Source organism: Orcinus orca, chromosome 8 (genome assembly GCF_937001465.1).
Source record: "Orcinus orca chromosome 8, mOrcOrc1.1, whole genome shotgun sequence".
NCBI classification, from domain to species: Eukaryota; Metazoa; Chordata; class Mammalia; order Artiodactyla; family Delphinidae; genus Orcinus; species Orcinus orca.
The window spans coordinates 14,862,557-14,879,172 of record NC_064566.1 but is presented as its reverse complement, the minus strand read 5'-3'; the positions used below and the strand labels follow the sequence as shown (position 1 = coordinate 14,879,172).

The 16,616-nt window shown below is 50.9% G+C and overlaps 1 protein-coding gene across 1 annotated transcript in view; it reads right to left on the bottom strand.

Moving 5' to 3' along the window:
* SYT13 (synaptotagmin 13) overlaps positions 1-16,616 on the bottom strand; it is a 42,171-nt gene continuing 25,555 nt past the window's right edge. The window contains exons 2-6 of the mRNA XM_004264422.3: positions 14,470-14,695; positions 11,716-11,850; positions 9,948-10,249; positions 5,595-5,724; positions 1-3,548 (exon numbers count right to left, since the gene is read on the bottom strand). Of these exons, the coding sequence (XP_004264470.1) occupies positions 3,244-3,548; positions 5,595-5,724; positions 9,948-10,249; positions 11,716-11,850; positions 14,470-14,695 (1,098 nt within the window). The 3' untranslated portion in view covers positions 1-3,243. The remainder of the gene's footprint in view (positions 3,549-5,594; positions 5,725-9,947; positions 10,250-11,715; positions 11,851-14,469; positions 14,696-16,616) is intronic.

The window sequence follows — 16,616 nt, the reverse complement described above, 5'->3', positions numbered from 1 at the left end:
CCCTGTTGGAAATTATTTATTTACCACTGCAAGATTTTTGCTCCAAAGTGTGACACCAGACATGTGACTACAATATCTCATGCGTCTTTTTGTGCTTCGGTTCATGATTACAAAACAGACACACACTTAGAATTGACAACAGGAACACAGGCAGCAAAAACAAATCCCAAGGACTAGGTCTCTCTTTTGGTGGTCCTCACCTCCATTTGACTTAAGCTGCCCAGGAGTCCTTTACATCCCAAAGGAATTGCCCCTGAAGAACTGCTCTCCCAAATTGTTCTCTCTACGTAGCTTTGTTTGGGGTGATTTGCCATTGAATCCACACCAAGAGTCACATCTCAGATTGGACAGATGTGTGCAAGGTCTTGATCAATAGGCACTCAACAAATATATACTGATTTGAGGCAAGGAGTGAGTTGCAGGTTAATGAGATTCGACTCCCAATTCACCTCTGATTCATGCACTTCTTAGAAAATGCTTCCTGGCAAAGGACAAGGTGTTCCTTTCAAAAAAAAAAAACCACCAGATGCATTCACACAGACTCGATTACTCTAACGTGGTAGTAAATTGCAAGTGTCTCTGGTACAAGGTAAGCTGATGCAAAGATTAGTGAAGTTTTTTCATCTGGCAGTCTGATATCTCTGGGTAATTTAAAATTCACTGAGATGGAGTTTTGGTGGAAAAGCACAGCTTTTATAATCTCGTCTATCGTTAATTACATTTACATAGTGAGCTATAAATTGTCATTAGGTGAACGGTAATACTCAATGTCACGAATTTCTAGGCCAACTGCTGAGGTGTCTGATGACTTTACCATTGAGAACTCAGCTAGGACTCTGATTTTTATGCCGTTTACATAAAAATGTGTCTTTTCCTGCCTACTCCCCTATCCAGTCTTCATTCATCAATTCATTCAACAAATATTTATTGAGGGTGCATGAGCCAGTTCTATTCTAGGCATTTGGAATATACCAGTGAACACAACAGGCAAAAACCCCTGCAAAATCTGTCTCATTTCTATACAACCTTGTTAAGTGAGGTGATGGCTGACACCTAACATGTTAAGCAGTGACATTTGACTCCCATCACTAAACCTTTGAGATCCAAAGAAATGAATGCCTCATGATAGGATGACTGTGGGTGGAGCTGGTATTCTGGGATTAGGGGTCCCATTAACTCACCTCAAACATCCTTTGGTGTGACTGTAAGGCGGGTGAATGGACTTATAAGGAAGTAGAACCCATGTCTCCTGAATTTAAGTCTAGAATCCAGACTTTTTTAGATCGGAGTAGAAGATATTACCAAGAAGAGAGTACTGGTCAGCTTACATAGGGAATGTTTTGTTCTGTTTCAGCATGCCAACCAAAAAAGGGAGACCAGAATGGTGAGGGGGTTCTCAAAAACATGTCGTAGGAAACCACTAACAAATGCCTTGTCTAAAAATACTTGGCAGACGGTGGTCAGCCTTAATGGGAGAGATTTCCAGTTACGTGAAAGAATTTCCCATTTGAGAGGGATTAGATATTTTTCTGTTTCTTCAGGGGATAGGTGGAAATTATTTCTAAATGCTTTTCTACTTCTGTCCAGAAAGGGAAAAATAACGACAAAACGTTGATATGTCTCTACTCAGATTCTTAGGGAGAGACGAAGAATGATTTGACTTGTTAAAGGACTGAAGGAAAGGAATTCATTTTTAGGTCAGGGGCCTGGGTGACATCTGAAGGAGTTTAGATGTCAGTATTAAAGAGTCCAAATGTAGAATCCATGGTTCTGGAAATGCCTGGGATGATTCTGGCGCTTTCCGGGCATGGTCAGTTGCCAACATGAAGCTTAAAGATGATCTGCTGGCAGCCTCGGAGTTTGTTTCTAGCCAGGGATGCCTATAGCTCTCAAGCACAATTTCATCTATCACATCATTCACAGAGACAGAGCTGCCACGTCACTAGTCCTATTTTATGGATGGTCAACAACAGAACCCAGGAATCCTGGTTCCCAGGCAAAGATTATAACCACTCAGCAAGGCTCATAATATGATTAATGATGTGGACAGCTATTTGGAATAATCAGGTAGTGATTTGAAACCTAGCTGCTCATTACTTACTAATGAAAGTGATAGGTCCTAAAAACAGAGGGACAGGGGCACATTTGCAAAAGACCTCCTTTCCTTCTCTACCTCCACAGAGCCAGACTAAATTATGTGCCCCAAACTGAATTTCTCCTCAAGTGGCTGGTATACTGAGAAGGGATGCGTTTGACTCAGAGGGTCACTTCGGTGATGCTGGTGGACATGACAACCAGCACCCAATAACTAACGGGGGATCCCACCTATTCCTGGTCAGGGAAGGTCTCCCCAAGTATAATATAAACTGATTTTGAGATGAAACAATACAATTGTTCAATAGAAAGCACAAAATTCAGTCCAAGAGCAGGATCTGAAAAGCACAGATGAAAACATTAAGAATTCAAATGATGACATTAAAAACGGAGGCTCCTATATTTTACACCAACAGTTAGGATGTCCAGCATCGACACTGGCAGCCCCAGGGTGTTGGGGGCCTGACGAGGACTGTGAAATCCTGCCTGGGATGTTGTAAAAGGGATCTCTCCAAGTGCGGTGCTCCAACCTTGGCATGCAAACTACTCTGTGTTTGTTAAAAATGCAGCCTCCTGGGGTGCAGCCAGGATTACGGATTCGGAATGTCTAGAACAGGGCCTGGGAATCTGCTGGTGATTCTCCACGCACTAAGGTTTGAGAACTGCTGGGTTAGTTAGTGCCTGGGGTCAGTAGCACGATTTCATGCTGGCTAAGATTCCATCCGCCCTGGCAATCTCTAATTCTTATGAGATGATCCAGGATACATCATTTCTGTCATCCTTTTTGACACACTTATTTTTAAAAAGCCATATTCCTTGCATCCATTATTCCCCAGATTAAGAATTCCCTGCATCTGGCCTGACCCCCGGTGCAAAACCTGCACACAGACTGTATACGATAAGCGTCTCTTCAATCACACAGGTAAGCAAAACGCATTCCTCCTGACCCAAATGTCCCGTCTCCGCCCTGCCCGGCCTTGCTTGTTTTTAAGAAACAGGAGTGTGATGGGAGAGGAAGAGGGTCCTGGTCTTCACACACACATCTGTCTTCTGGTGTCAGAATGCGAAGGGGGCACAAGAGGAGGTCGTGGAGGACAGTGGGGCTGGGAGCGGGCTGTGCCCGAGGAGGGTGGCGGCCTGGGCGGCTGGCTACGGGCGCAGCTGGTGCCACATGGCGATCTGCCGGCGCGGGTTCTTCAGCATCTCCTCCCAGTGGCTGCGCTCGGAGCCCGAGGCGTGCAGGCCCAGGCTGCAGCGCCCAAGCGGGCAGCTCTGCCCCTCGGCGCCCTGGCCCAGCACGTCCAGCTCCACACTGGAGGCCCGCAGCAGGTCATCCGGCAGCTCAAACATGATCATCTCGTTCCACACGGGGTTGATCTTGTGCTTGGCGCGTTTCGTCTGCTTCTTCTTCAGCTTCCGAGCCTGGTGCTTCAAGGTCACCTTGACAGAGACATCTGGGGAGAGACAGGGGGACAGAGACAGAGAGAAGGGCCGAGAGTGAGCTTCTGGGGCACGGTGGGGCCTGGGACGATATTCCCTCTTGGGGATGGAGAGACAGGCTCTCTGGCTCAAGATCTGCACTGAGGCACCGTCTCTACCACCCCTCCCCCACCTCATGGGCCATGTATTCACTCAACAGCTATTAAATGCCCAGCATACGGCAGACACTGATCTAGACGTGGGGATACGGCAGAAGCTCCTGCCTCAAGTGTGGAGAACAGACCATAGCACAATATATATGGCTGGTCATCAGGCGGCCCATGACTGGGTCACGCTAAGGTACAGCCAGGAAGGTTTGTCATGAGCCCTTCCGAGCGCCTTCACGTCCCACATCAAACCAGGCCCAGGATGATGGCTCAGACGTCCTGCAGCTTCATTTTTTTTTTTTTTTTTTTTTGCTGTACGCGGGCCTCTCACTGTTGTGGCCTCTCCCGTTGCGGAGCACAGGCTCCGGACGCGCAGGCTCAGCGGCCACGGCTCACGGGTCCAGCTGCTCTGCGGCCTGTGGGATCTTCCCGGACCGGGACACGAACCTGCGTCCCCTGCATTGGCAGGCGGACTCTCAACCACTGCGCCACCAGGGAAGCCCCTGCAGCTTGATTTTAAACTCAGACCAGAAACACTAAGCCATCCCTATGTCTTCATCCGCTCGGTTCTCCGTCCAGGCGTTGTTGTCTGTTCCTAAGCTAGCAGGTCTCCGGCTGGTTGGTTGAGTTCTTCTCGTCTGTGCTTTTGCAAGTTGTACTTGAGGATCCCGACCTCATGCGGAGGGTGAGGGCAGCCTGCCTTGACCCCCCGTAGAGCTCTCCACCCCAGGAGACTGGCCGACAGGTCACTAGACAAGCTTTCTCGTAACATCACGAGGCTCAGGACTCAGACTGTGTTTTCATTAGTCAGGGTTTCCAAAGCCAATGTGAGCGTAATTGTTACCCTGTATTTATTGCTATAATTATCACCCCCAGGTGGTTAGTTTGTTATTTCAGCAGAGATATTTGAGAGATAAAGTGTTGAGCTGTAATTGTCCTGACAGGAGCTATAAAAATTTAAAAAAAAAAACGGAGGAGGAGGCAAAGTATTGTCTGGAAGGGATGAGGAAATTGCAATGAATTCTGACCTTTGGCGCAGGAATCTGTCAGCCAGACCAACTCTTCTGATGTCATTCGCCAAAAATCTCTTGCTCAAAGGTTCTGAATGCAGAGGCAATTCTTTATTTGTTTGCTGCTATAAATATCTATTTATTTATATCCTGCTCTGAGCACTTGGCTCCGAGTCCAGGTATCCTAGGGCTGACCAATGTTGCTTTTCTGCTCTGACAAGAGAGGCTGTTTGGTCCTTAAGACTTGGGGCCTGTGCTGGGGTATCCAGAAGGAGAAGCCAAGGCTTCCAGAGTGCTGAAGAGATGTTTATTTGGGTATATGCACAGACGCCACCTTAGCCTGTGCACCCACACGCCGTCTGCTGTCACCCACACTCAGCTGGTGTGGGGCTGGCAGGCTGGCAAAGGCTGGGGAGAGAGGGGAGCCTAGGGTGGGTGTGGGGAGTAGAGTGGTGGCTAGCTGAAACTGGGGAGGGAGAACCCTGGCTTCCCGACACCGGCCTGGAAGGTGGGTCCAGCCAGGTCCGGTTGATGAGGGCTGGCCTAAGTTTTCCCTACAGCCCAGACACTCCACTCCCTGGTTGCAGTCTGATTCTTGGCTTCCTGTGACCCATGGGTAAGGCTGATTCTTCTCGTGATGGGTCTGCAACATAGGGAGCCCCAGGTAGCTCATTCCTGGGCCCCAGTGGGTGGGATTGGCCCAGGAGTGAATGCATGTGACTTTAGAGAAGTGAGTGTGTCCTTCCAAATTGGTTTGTATGTTTGGGGTGGAGGACACAGCTGAGGCTGACTCCACAAACGCACTCATGTTCCACATCCCTGCTCACCTGTGCCCACTGCCTCCCAGGTGCCACCCCCCCTCGCAGTGGGAGGGGCCCTAGCTCCCCTCTCACACCTCACTCACCCTTCCCCAGGAGCTCCTTGGACTGATTAGCATGGAGGTTCTTGGCCTTAATCAGCACCAACAGGAGGCGGTTGGCAGCCGGGAGGTAGCTGATGGAGAGAAGGACCTCTCCCGTTCCTGCAGACGGCTCCTGAAACAGAAGAGGGGATGCAGGAGGTGAGTCTCATTTAGGGATGCCTTCTGACTCCCTCACCATCGCTGAGGCTGGGATCACACTAGCCTTGTATCCAACGGGCATCCTGGAAAGAATTTACCCATCAGCACTACTTTCTCCACCCTCGCAGAAGGGAGGAAGGTACAAAGTTCTGTGTAGCATGTGTTTCAATACAAGTTTTTTTCATTTGCCACAAAACGTGATTTTCCAAATAGTGTATATTCAAATCCAATGTATAAAACAGATCAAAGAGATGCCATTCAGGATGTGGCAGGGCCAGAGGGCCTGGACCCCCTCTCACCTCCATCACCCCCGCCCCCGGCTCCTGGGGCGTCTGTATAGAGCCCTAGGGTTCTAGGGAACAGAGTTTGAGAACCACTGCATTGACTGATCAGGTCCCTGGGGCAGCGGGCTGCTGTAAGACATTACTCTGCTTGAAAAAATAATCCCTTCCAGGCCCTGCAGGGCTGAGCGAGTCAATAATGCGATGTACTAATGCTGAACAGGGCCTGGCTTGGTCAACAGCGTGGCCAACCGTGTCAACAAAAGGCCGGGCCTGTGAGGGGAGGTACCACACCAGAGACACTGGCAGTAACTGATTTGCAGGAGGTGCTGATGCCTCCGGGGAAGCGTCCAGCATGTCCATCCGCCACCGGCAGCTTTACAGGGTGTCTCCACTGAAATTCCTACAAGAGTTTGCTTGGAATTTCAACAAATCCATTGAGGGACGAAAACGAGTGAAGGAGACACCACAGGAGGCAGGTCACAGCCCAAGGGGAGTGCTAAGAGTATAGACGCTAGAATTGTTTGTCTGGTCTCAGTTCCAATCTTACCATTTACTAGCTGTGTGACCTTAGGCAAGTTATTTCTCTTTCCAAAACTTCCATTTCCTCATCTGTAAAATGGGAACAATAATATCTCCACCCAATGGGGTTGTGAAAATTAAATGAGTAATTATTTAACGGCTTAGAACAGTGCCTGGCACACACGACAGCATCTGTCCCCTTGCTTTGACGATTACCATTAGTTATCAAGAAAGGACAATGACTACTTCTTGAGTTGATTAAGTGGGAACATTGTTTCTGGGTGAATGGGAGCCAGTCTGTGCTTAGGGAGTGAAGCTGGATGGAGTAGCTGGCCAGCCCTCTGCCGGGGTCACACCTTTCATCCAGGAAACATGTCTTCAATAGGACCGGAATGATTCAACTAGCCCTAAGTGGCTAGTTATGTGATGGAATGATTCTGGGAGATGCCAGGAATTTGGTAATGGTATTAAGGGTAGCAGCTAACATGACACACTCTGTGCTGGGTGCAATTACAGTATCTATTCCCCAAGCCTTCGTCTCCACAAAGCCATCCCCAGCACCTAGCACACAGCTGACACACAATACATATTTGTGAGAAGGAAGGGTGAGACATCCCATTTAACCTTGACAACAAGAGTAAGAGGGATACTGACCTCGTTCCCATTTTAAGCATAAGACCCTGATGCTCAGAGAGGGCCCTTCACTGCCTGAGTTCATGTAGCCAGTAAGTAGCAAAACTGAGCCTTGAACGGGGGTCTGGTTTAATAGCAAAGCCCCAGTCCTAAACCCGTGGTCCTCCAGCATCCTCGGCGGACAGACCTCTCATTTCACCGTAAAGGAACTGAGTTCAGGCATGTGTACTGAGGGGTGGCAGCTGAGCCGGGATGGGCACCAGCCTCCTGATTCAAGATCACTTATTGGAGGTCCACAGTTGTTGGCCTGGGCTGTGGCCACAGGGTGACCAAGTGAGAGAAGCCTGGGCCCATCAGCCCGTGAAGGGCTCATCACCTCCGTGTAGGGAGCTGCGCGCCCCAGATGAGCCCAGCTGGCTGTGCCGCAGCTGGAGAATTTGAACAGCATCTGCCCCCTCGGCTCTGCTGTTTAAAGTACCTGCTGACAAAAATAACCCGCTTTCTTTCTCCATCTTTTCTCTGTTTTTTTCCCGCACCCACCACCCCTGCGTCTTTCTCTTGGGTTCTCAATGAATCATTCCAGCCGCCCTTGGAGTGGGTCACTCCGTGGTCCCTGGTGACGCACATGCCACTTTTGGCTGAGTGTCTTCCGGTGAGAACTGGGGCACCACTGGCACCTCCTTTAACCCATTCTGACCAAGAGAAGAAAACCACGTGGGCTCCAGCAACTGATGGCTCCGCCCACTTTGTTCAAATCGGCCCGCACCCTCCAGCTAGTGGGGGCAAGGGGCTCCCTAGCCTGGCCTTGGGGCTCTCATACACCGAGAGCCCCATCTCAGACTTCTGACTCCACGCCGCCCTCTGAGATTGTTCACATTTGCGGCAAGCAGGCCAGCGGTCCAAGTGGATGTGCGAGTATATTTGCGGAACAGTGACGGCTATGATGAGTGTAACGATCATTAGGATGGATGAGCCGTGAGGGCAGGTCTTTTGTCTTCATCACTGCTGTGTCCCCAGCTCCCAGCACTGTACCTGGCACATGGTGGGAACCGGGCAAAGTATTTGTGGAATGAATGAATCTCTTTTGTTCTTCTAGGGGAAAGGATGGAAACAGGTTAGGTGCCTGGGATTTCTGCCCAGATAGGCTGCATTTCTACGATTGGGAAGCAGCACCAGACTCTCCGAAGCCCTGGGGTGGAGCCCCTCCATCTCCTGAGGAAGCTGGTTTACCAGCTGAACAAACCAAAGTGTCGGGTTCCTCCTCCCCGCGGGGCCCAGGCTGTGCTTCCACACAAGTCCCAAATCACACACTAATTAGAGAGTGTGCTCGGGAACAGCCTGGGTCCAGCTGAGCGTGGCTGTCAGTGTTTATCAATTTGCTGAGGCTGGGAAAGAGAGGAAGATAAGGCGAAGAAGATATCCTAGCAAGAAGTGGAGCAGGTGGGGCGTGAAAGCGTACTCTCCCCTCCCTCGGGGTTCATCAGGAAAGGCGCCGCTGACTGCTGTCTCGGGCATTGTCGGGCACTTACATCCCACAGCGGCAGGAGGAAGACCCGGGATTTCCAACCAGACTGACCTGGCCTAAGGACCGAGCTTGCCAGGTCCCAGGTGGGCGACCCCACGCGGGTCACTGAGCTACTCTAAGCCTCAGTTCTCTTGCCTGTAAATGCCATAGTCCTGGTGTCACTTCCGCCTGGTTGATTAGGGACAGAACTTTGGCAAATTTCGAAGCATAGCAACGGATAGATGGCAAAAGCTCAAAAAGTAGTGTCTTTGTTAGTATTTTTATTACTCCAGCGTGGGAGTCAGCAAACTTTTGCTGACCAGATAGTAACTATCGTAGGCTTTGTAGGCTATACAGTCTCCAGATAAGGCACTGACCAGCTGGTTGAGAGACTGGTCATCCAGAAGGTTCCCTCTAGACACCATCATGGCAGAGCCTTGGATGAGGCCTGGACCTGGGGGCCTCAATAGCCACACACTGTCCTGCAGCCCTGACATTCCTCGACACCCCCCCCCCACTGTCCTGGCCTGTGGGGAATGATGGTTTGCTCTCCAAGGAACCTCTCTCTGAACAGCGAGGCATCTCAGCAGACGCTTGTTTCCCACTCATGGCTTCTGCAGCAGCAGAGGGGTGGGGAGAACCGTCCCAGGCTACAACCAACACCCCCTAGCCCTGGTCAGTCCTTCAAAGCCCAGCACAAGCACCACTGCACACCAGGCCTTTTAGAACTCCCCGTCTGAGCGCTTCAGTTAGGCCCCTCTTAGATGCCTTATGTCAGATGTCATCAGCATCATAGCCATCATCACCGTCATCGTCATCTGTTCCAACTTCTCCCTCAGGCCTGTACTTTCTACGAGTAGAGGGGCTCTGCCCGGCGCTCCTCTCCCCTGCACTGCCTGGCTCACACTAGGTGCGTGGGGAGTATGAATGGTTGTAAATGGGGATAATATTGTTGGCACCAGAGCCAACTCACTCACAGTGCGATGTTTTCCATGATGGCGAGGCCAGGGGTGGGTGTGTGCGTGGCAAGCTAGAAGCGAAACTAGACACCAGGAATCCCCAGTCCTGAGCTATCAGTCTGCTCCAGCCCCCCACCCTATTCAAGACTCCACCTCACTTTGATAACCCGCCTCCCTCTCCAGACCCCCGCCCCTAGCCTGGGAAGTTCTCCGAAGTTTGTTCCATGAGCACCGGCCCAGTCCTGCATCCCATGTGCTACTAACAGGTTTTACCTTTCCCGGGGAGAGGCAACCCTACCTTAACTGAAGTCTTCAGCTCGCCCCACTGGGCGGACCCCAGAGGCACCGACACCCCATCCAGGCCCAGGCGCAGCTCCCCGGCCACACTGTGGCGAGAGAAGCGGTCGCAGGTCCTCAGGGTCAGTGTCAGGGTCGCTGTGGGGAGCTCCCCCTCTGCCAGGGGGAGCACGAGGCCTTCCTCCCACGTGGTGTGCAGCTGCCGCTTCTTCAGGGCCGTCTGGGCCTCCACGGAGCCCATCGTGTTGGCCACGCTGCCCTGGATATAGCAGTCACAGCCTCCGTCATGGTCACTGGTCACAGCTGCAGCCGGGGAGAAAGCAGCCAGATGTAGGGCTTATGAGGACCAGGGGAAGGGAGAAATAGGGCCCTGCTGTGAGCTGCAGAATCCGGCTTAGTCGTCATGACCTTGGGCGTCTGAAAGACCCCGCCGGGGCTGAGGACACTGGCTTCGTGGAATCGCCTTTCAGTAAGACATTTAGAAATGGGAGATCTTCCTCATGACTCTGAGATTTCCCCAAGGCGCCAGGGCCCACAAACTGCTGATGATTTTCATTCGTCTTGCTGCTGATTCCATAATTCGTTAGATCTCTACACTAAATACTTACCACACAACTACCTGTGATATAAATTGCTTGGCCGCTACCTCATGACTGCTGTCTTGCATCTGCACTTTGGGGTTTTTAAGGCTTCCCCGTGTGGAAATTTGCACCTGTGGAGCTTTTAGGACTGGTTCCTCAGTGATCATTTGAGAAGTGGTAGCCGGCGTTACCCAGGCAGAGAAGATGAAGAACTGAGGCCATGTGTCCTAATAGAAAGAGCCCTGCACTGAGCTTCAAGGGAACTGGGCTCAGTCCTGGCCCTGGCACCAGTTAGCTGGAGTGACCTTAGACAAGTCACCTGACGTTGCTAGACTTCAGTTTCCGAACTGTAAAATGGGACTACTGTGCAGCCCAAATGTAAGAAAGTATATGAAACACTAAAAAAAACTTAAAAGAAGTAAAAACGAAAAACACACCCTCAAAAAAATAAAATTAAGTACAAAATTCCAATTTATTGGTTCCCCAGCTTCTAGCTTCCAGGAGCCCCAGAATAGTGCATTTTTAGCCCCGATTCCTTTGCAAAGTCTTAGCTTTGTTTGCTGATGGTAAAGTGAATTGTCAGGGTGGGGAGACCAGGGACATCCTGACCCTGTAGGAAAGACTACCTGGTTCTAGGACTACAAAAGCTTTGGTGACCATTCAGAATACCCTCTGTGCCTAGCACAGGCCCTGTCCAATGTCAAAGGCATCTATGGCAGAGACGACTAGCTGTTCAACAAAACCCATTCCCTTCTTTTAACTGGGCACCTGCTAGGCCACATTTCCCAACATCCTTTGCAGTCAGTGGTCATGTGACCAAGTTCCAGCCAATGGGAAGTGAGCAGGCATGATGCATACCTTACGTAGGATACAGCTTTTAAGGAACAGTTGTGCGCTCTCCCTGTTCTCCCCATCCTTCCACCTGCTAGATACAGATGACAAGGAGGCCTCAGTGGAAGGAGCCCAGTCCCTGAATCACTATTTGGAGGAAAGATGTCCACCAACCAGGAATCTCCACTTTGGACTGGTATATGAGAGAGAGGAAAAACCCCTGTGTGTCTGAGCATCACACACGTCAGGGTCTTGTTTGTTACAGAGTGCTAATCTGGTACCCAGTGCTACCTCCAGCCACAGATGCTCTGGGGAGACAAGCACACAGAAGGCCGTGAAAGTCAGCTAAGAACATACCTTCCAGGTGAGTCACAAATAGTTCCGCCTTTTGCCTGTCATAGTCCAGACAGTAGTGAAGTTTGGGAGCTTGGTTCCATCTGGCAGCCTTCTCTGGGTTCCAAGTCTCCATGACACAGACATCCTCCACCACACCTGTTAAGAAGGTAAAGCCATTACTCCCGCCCACGCTGGGGTCCTGTTCTCCAGACCATGCCTTTTCCATCTCTGCCACAAATCCAAACCCAAAGCTTCCTAACCAGGTGCAAAATCATGGTGGCTGCACCAGGGGACCACCTGTGGTCCCGGGCATTACCATTCAAGGGACCATCACAGCCCAGTGGGCAAGACATGGGCTTTGGCGTCAGACATGAGCTGTTACATAATAGTTATGTGACCCTGGACAAGTTACTTGACTTCTTTGAACCTCAGTTTCCTCATCTTTACAATGGGAATGATAGCGGTTCCTTCTTCCTGGAGTTCCTGTGAGCATTAAATGAAATAAAGTGAGAAAACTACTTAGCCCAGGGCCTGGCCCCTGGTGAGCTTTCAGCAGGGGAAACTGTCACAGACTGTGTGGTCCTGATCATCCTGTTTCAAGCAAATCATTCCCCAGCCCATCTCCAGCTCCATCTCTCTCACAGAGTCCAATCCCTGCTCCCCAGGAGTTCATGGCTGGAAATAAATGTCAGAGAATTAGTCAGGCAGGAGTAGATACTGGAGGGCAAGGTTGGAGATAGTGGATTTGACTTTAGAGGACGTTCAGTAAATACTTGCTGAATGAATGAATTTAATTCAGAAGTTCTGAAAACTACAAATATTGCTCACTCTGCCCCTCACTTGGACAGGAGCCAAACATCTAAGATTCTCATTAGTCAAGCATAATGAGAATGAAAGGATCCAGCAGCTGAGGAGACTCCACTTGTAGCAAACTGGAATTTAATTTTTTTTTTTTTGATTTTCAGGACTAATTTAAAGGGCAGAAATATAAAAGAGTATTTAATTTCCAAAATGGTTCATTATTGGGTTCCTGCAAGTAGTGAAGACTCTCCCCGGTGTGTCTAAGCAAGGAATGGGTTGACCAGGATGTGAGCGCAATGTGTAAAGCCAAACGAACACCCACCCAGGCCCCGGGTGGCTTCCAAGGGCAGCACATGGACAGTGTCAGAGGGGGCTTGCCTGGCACCCAGAGCTCTCGGGTCTCAGACTGCTTCAGCCTTCAAAATCAAAACCAAACCGAGACCAAACCAAACCCAGCACCCCTGGGAAATGCAGAAGCAGCTTCACCTTCAAAAACCAGGACCCCGTATATGTATAACTGATTCACTGTGCTGTACAGCAGGAAGTAACACAACATTGTAAATCAACTATACTTCAATAAAAATTAAAAAAAAAAAAGAATCGGGACCCTGAGCTCTAAAAGGGGCTGATGAGAATCATTGATGGTGGGAGCAGACTGAGTTGCGCTCATCATGGGGACAGTGTCTAATCGGGCGTCCTCTCCCTCTGCACACCCTGGCCTCTGGTCAGTATTTGCTGAACCAAACAGCTCTTAGATTTCAGTGGAATCAGAACTTGGTTGTTGCCTTCTGTGGTGGGGAAAGGAATGAGGAACCAGAAAGAGAAAACAAATGGATGTGTTGTGAATTCTTCAAAGTTTCAGACTCTGAAGTACTCTGCTGCTGTCCTTGGTGGAGAGTGGCCAAGCCTGGCTTCATCCCAGCCTCGAGAAGTCTGGGGCTCCCAAGGAGCCCTTCTGTGATTCTGCTTGATTCTGATTACCACTCCCAAGGGTCCTCAGGCAAATTGTTCCCCACCCTCCAAGCTTAAGCTCTCAAGGCCTCAATGGGTTTATTTTCATTTAAAATGTGAGCTGGCAAACCTGGAGGCTAAAAGCCAACCAGGATTCGCTCCTGCCACCAGCACTACCTGTATTTGTTCTTGAAGAAATGCCAGCGTAATCACTGTAGTTCTGGGCTGGGTTGGTGGGGGGGCACCTGTTCACTGACCAGCGTGGTGCTCGCCCCAGGCCAGAAGATGCCTTAGCCAGTTACGCTGCTCCTGTTTGCACCATCTCCCTCTCCAACCACACAAACCATGTAACGATCCATTCTCCTGCCTGGATTTTTTGTCTCCTTATGAAAGTCTGCATGCTCCCTTGGGTTAGGCGCTGTCTCTGCCTTCATATCTGCCCCAGTGTCCAGCATAGCGCTGTACACAGAAAGGTGTGACATTCTTGTTGATGGTGATGAGAAGGAGAATAGAAACAATACTAATGATGATGTTTTGATTACATCCTTGGGCCAGGCTCTGAGTTAAACACTTTCTATGCATTATTATGTTTATACTTTACAACAACCCTACTGGGCAGGTGATAGTATGATCCCATTTTATATACAAGGAAATTGAGGCCCCCAAAAGATTAGCAACGTGACCAGGGTCACACAATGGGTATATAAAAGGGGAGAGATTAAACCCATGACTCTGAAGCCTGTAGTTTGACCGCAGCTCTTTATCCCCTCTCTATAGTGGTGCCCATGTCTAGAAAGGGACTCTCCATTTCCCAGTGGAAAGTTGGAGGCCTTGGGGAGATGCAATGTGGGAACATGCAGGGAATAAAGGGCTAAAGGGCTGTAACTCCAAGGTGCTGTGCCCACTGCTTGCCCAGTGTCCAATGCCACGGACACTGGGGCTGGCCACGCCCACCATCTACAGAGATGCTTTCACCCCTCGCTGAGTACTGCCCATGGAAGAGTGAGGGGCAGAGACCCCTACCATTCTGAGGAAGGACGAACAGCTCCTCTGTGACCTGCCTCTTGAGGCGGCTGTCATTCGGGGCCTGGGGGCTGGCAGGTGCAGCGGGCTCCGCTGTGGTCTTCAGCGTGTAGTCAGTGTAGTTGATGACCTCGGGGGCCGTCACAGCCGGCCTGGGGCCGTAGATATCTGGGAACTTGAGGAGGGCTCGGGGCTGAACAGGCTCTGTGGACTTTTTGACGTTGAACTGCACACACAAATCACTCTGATTAGTCCACGAGAGGATCTCCTGCCTGTTCCCACCCCCAGAAATGACAGTAGATGACCTGAGCTTTCAGGGGAGGCAGAGGGAGGGCTGTGGCTCCTTTCTGCTCTGAGGACCATGACTTGGGAAGGCAAAATGTCACCTCCAAGCGCAGCAGAACCCCCAACATCATGAATCACACCGGGGCCTGCTGCGATGTCAGCCCTGTTCGTCCATCCCCCCTGCATCCATCCCCCATGCACCCTACAGCTGTGCCCCAGGCCTATCACGGTGGCCTTCCCTCCACTACTCTCATCTGTGCCACCTGCCTCTTTGTTTTCCCTCCTCCTAGTTTTTCTCTCTTATTCCTCCTCCCCCTCCGTTTCTCTACCCAATGGCTCAGAAAAGTCTGTGGCCCCACAGACATTTGCAAGACATCCAAACTCCTTACAGTGACCGATAAGTGCTTGCCCAGCCTGGCCCTGCTCATCTTTCTGACATTGCCCCCAAACCCCTTTCCAGCCACTGAGCAACCTGCTTCTCAAACAGGCTGAACTCTTTCTGGGTTTGGCTTCTGGCCCCCAACTCCTCCCCGCAAACCACTCACCCCCACCTCCACCAGCTCTAAATTAAGTCCCTCCTCCAAGCCTGTCCCTCCTTATCACCACATCCAGCTTTGCTTTACAGCATCTCTCTCACCCTGTATTGTTTTCACCATAGCCTGACCTGTTTGTGGTCAGTCTCTCCCACTAGTATGTGAGCTCCACAAGCACAGGGATTATGTCTTGTCTTGTTCCTGCAGTGTCGGCTCACGGGGAGCACACAATACATACTTGTGGCTAGGGCTGCCATGTTCAGTTGTGTGCTCTGTGCACTGCACAAAGATGTCTGGATGCGGAGCAAGTGGGGGCTGAAATGCAATTTGTGCGCCCCTTGCCCAGCTATGTGCCCTGGGGTAGGGCTGAGTCCACCTGGGGGAAAGTCCATCTTTTCTTTACACAAAGACCCACATGCTTGTCAAGTCTTAGGTGAGCAAGGCTGCCTCATACAGGAGTGGAATCTCCTATCTTTGCCTCCACTGGGGACTGAGATGTCTCCTACTTGAGGGATTCAAAGTTATTTAACAGGCAGCAATACCGAGGACCCGTCCAGTCCCCAGGAAATTGAGGGTGGACGACCAGATCTAGAGCTTGAGTTGCTGGCGCACTGGGTGGGCAGCCCACAAAACGGCCCTCAGCTTGAGGCGGGTAACAACCCACAGCAGAGTCCCCAAGGAGCTGCCTGCCCTCCATGCTGTCCTGCTGTCCTCCTGCCCCCCCGGCTCTGCCGCTGTTGGAGGGGCTGGCCAGGCGTCAAGGCTGCTCTACCCAGTGGCAGGAGTGACTGAGAGGCTGGGAGGAGTGTGCAGTCCTGGAGGGAGGTGGTGGTTACACTGTTTCAAAGTTCAGGTTTAGTGTGTTTGCACTCTGTACATTTCACTGCCCCAGGACAACTCCTGGACATTCTTCCCTGGTTGAGACTCAGTCCCCAACCGTTCCTGAAGGAGGCTGGAACTTGATGACGGGAGCATTCCTAACTATCCTCATTGACTGGACAATGGACGGAGAGTCCATGAGAAGGTGCGAAAGGGGTGAGAAGCACGAGCCAGCCTCTCCTGAGCACCCACTTCCTGCGGGCACCCTGAGGGCTGCAGCCCCTGCATTGCCTCATGTATCCTTCAGAACTCCCTAAGGGGCTTAGAGAGGATAAAACCCTTCATTCCCCGCTTGGAAACACTGTCCAGTAGGCTATAATGCAGCCCAAGCTAGGACACCTCTATCCTGATCTCTGCTGAGCGCATCTGGCACGCATGAGCTTGAAAAGCACTTCCGACTTCAATGGACCAAGGTTGCCCTGGACCAGACAGTGCGGGCAGTGACAAGAT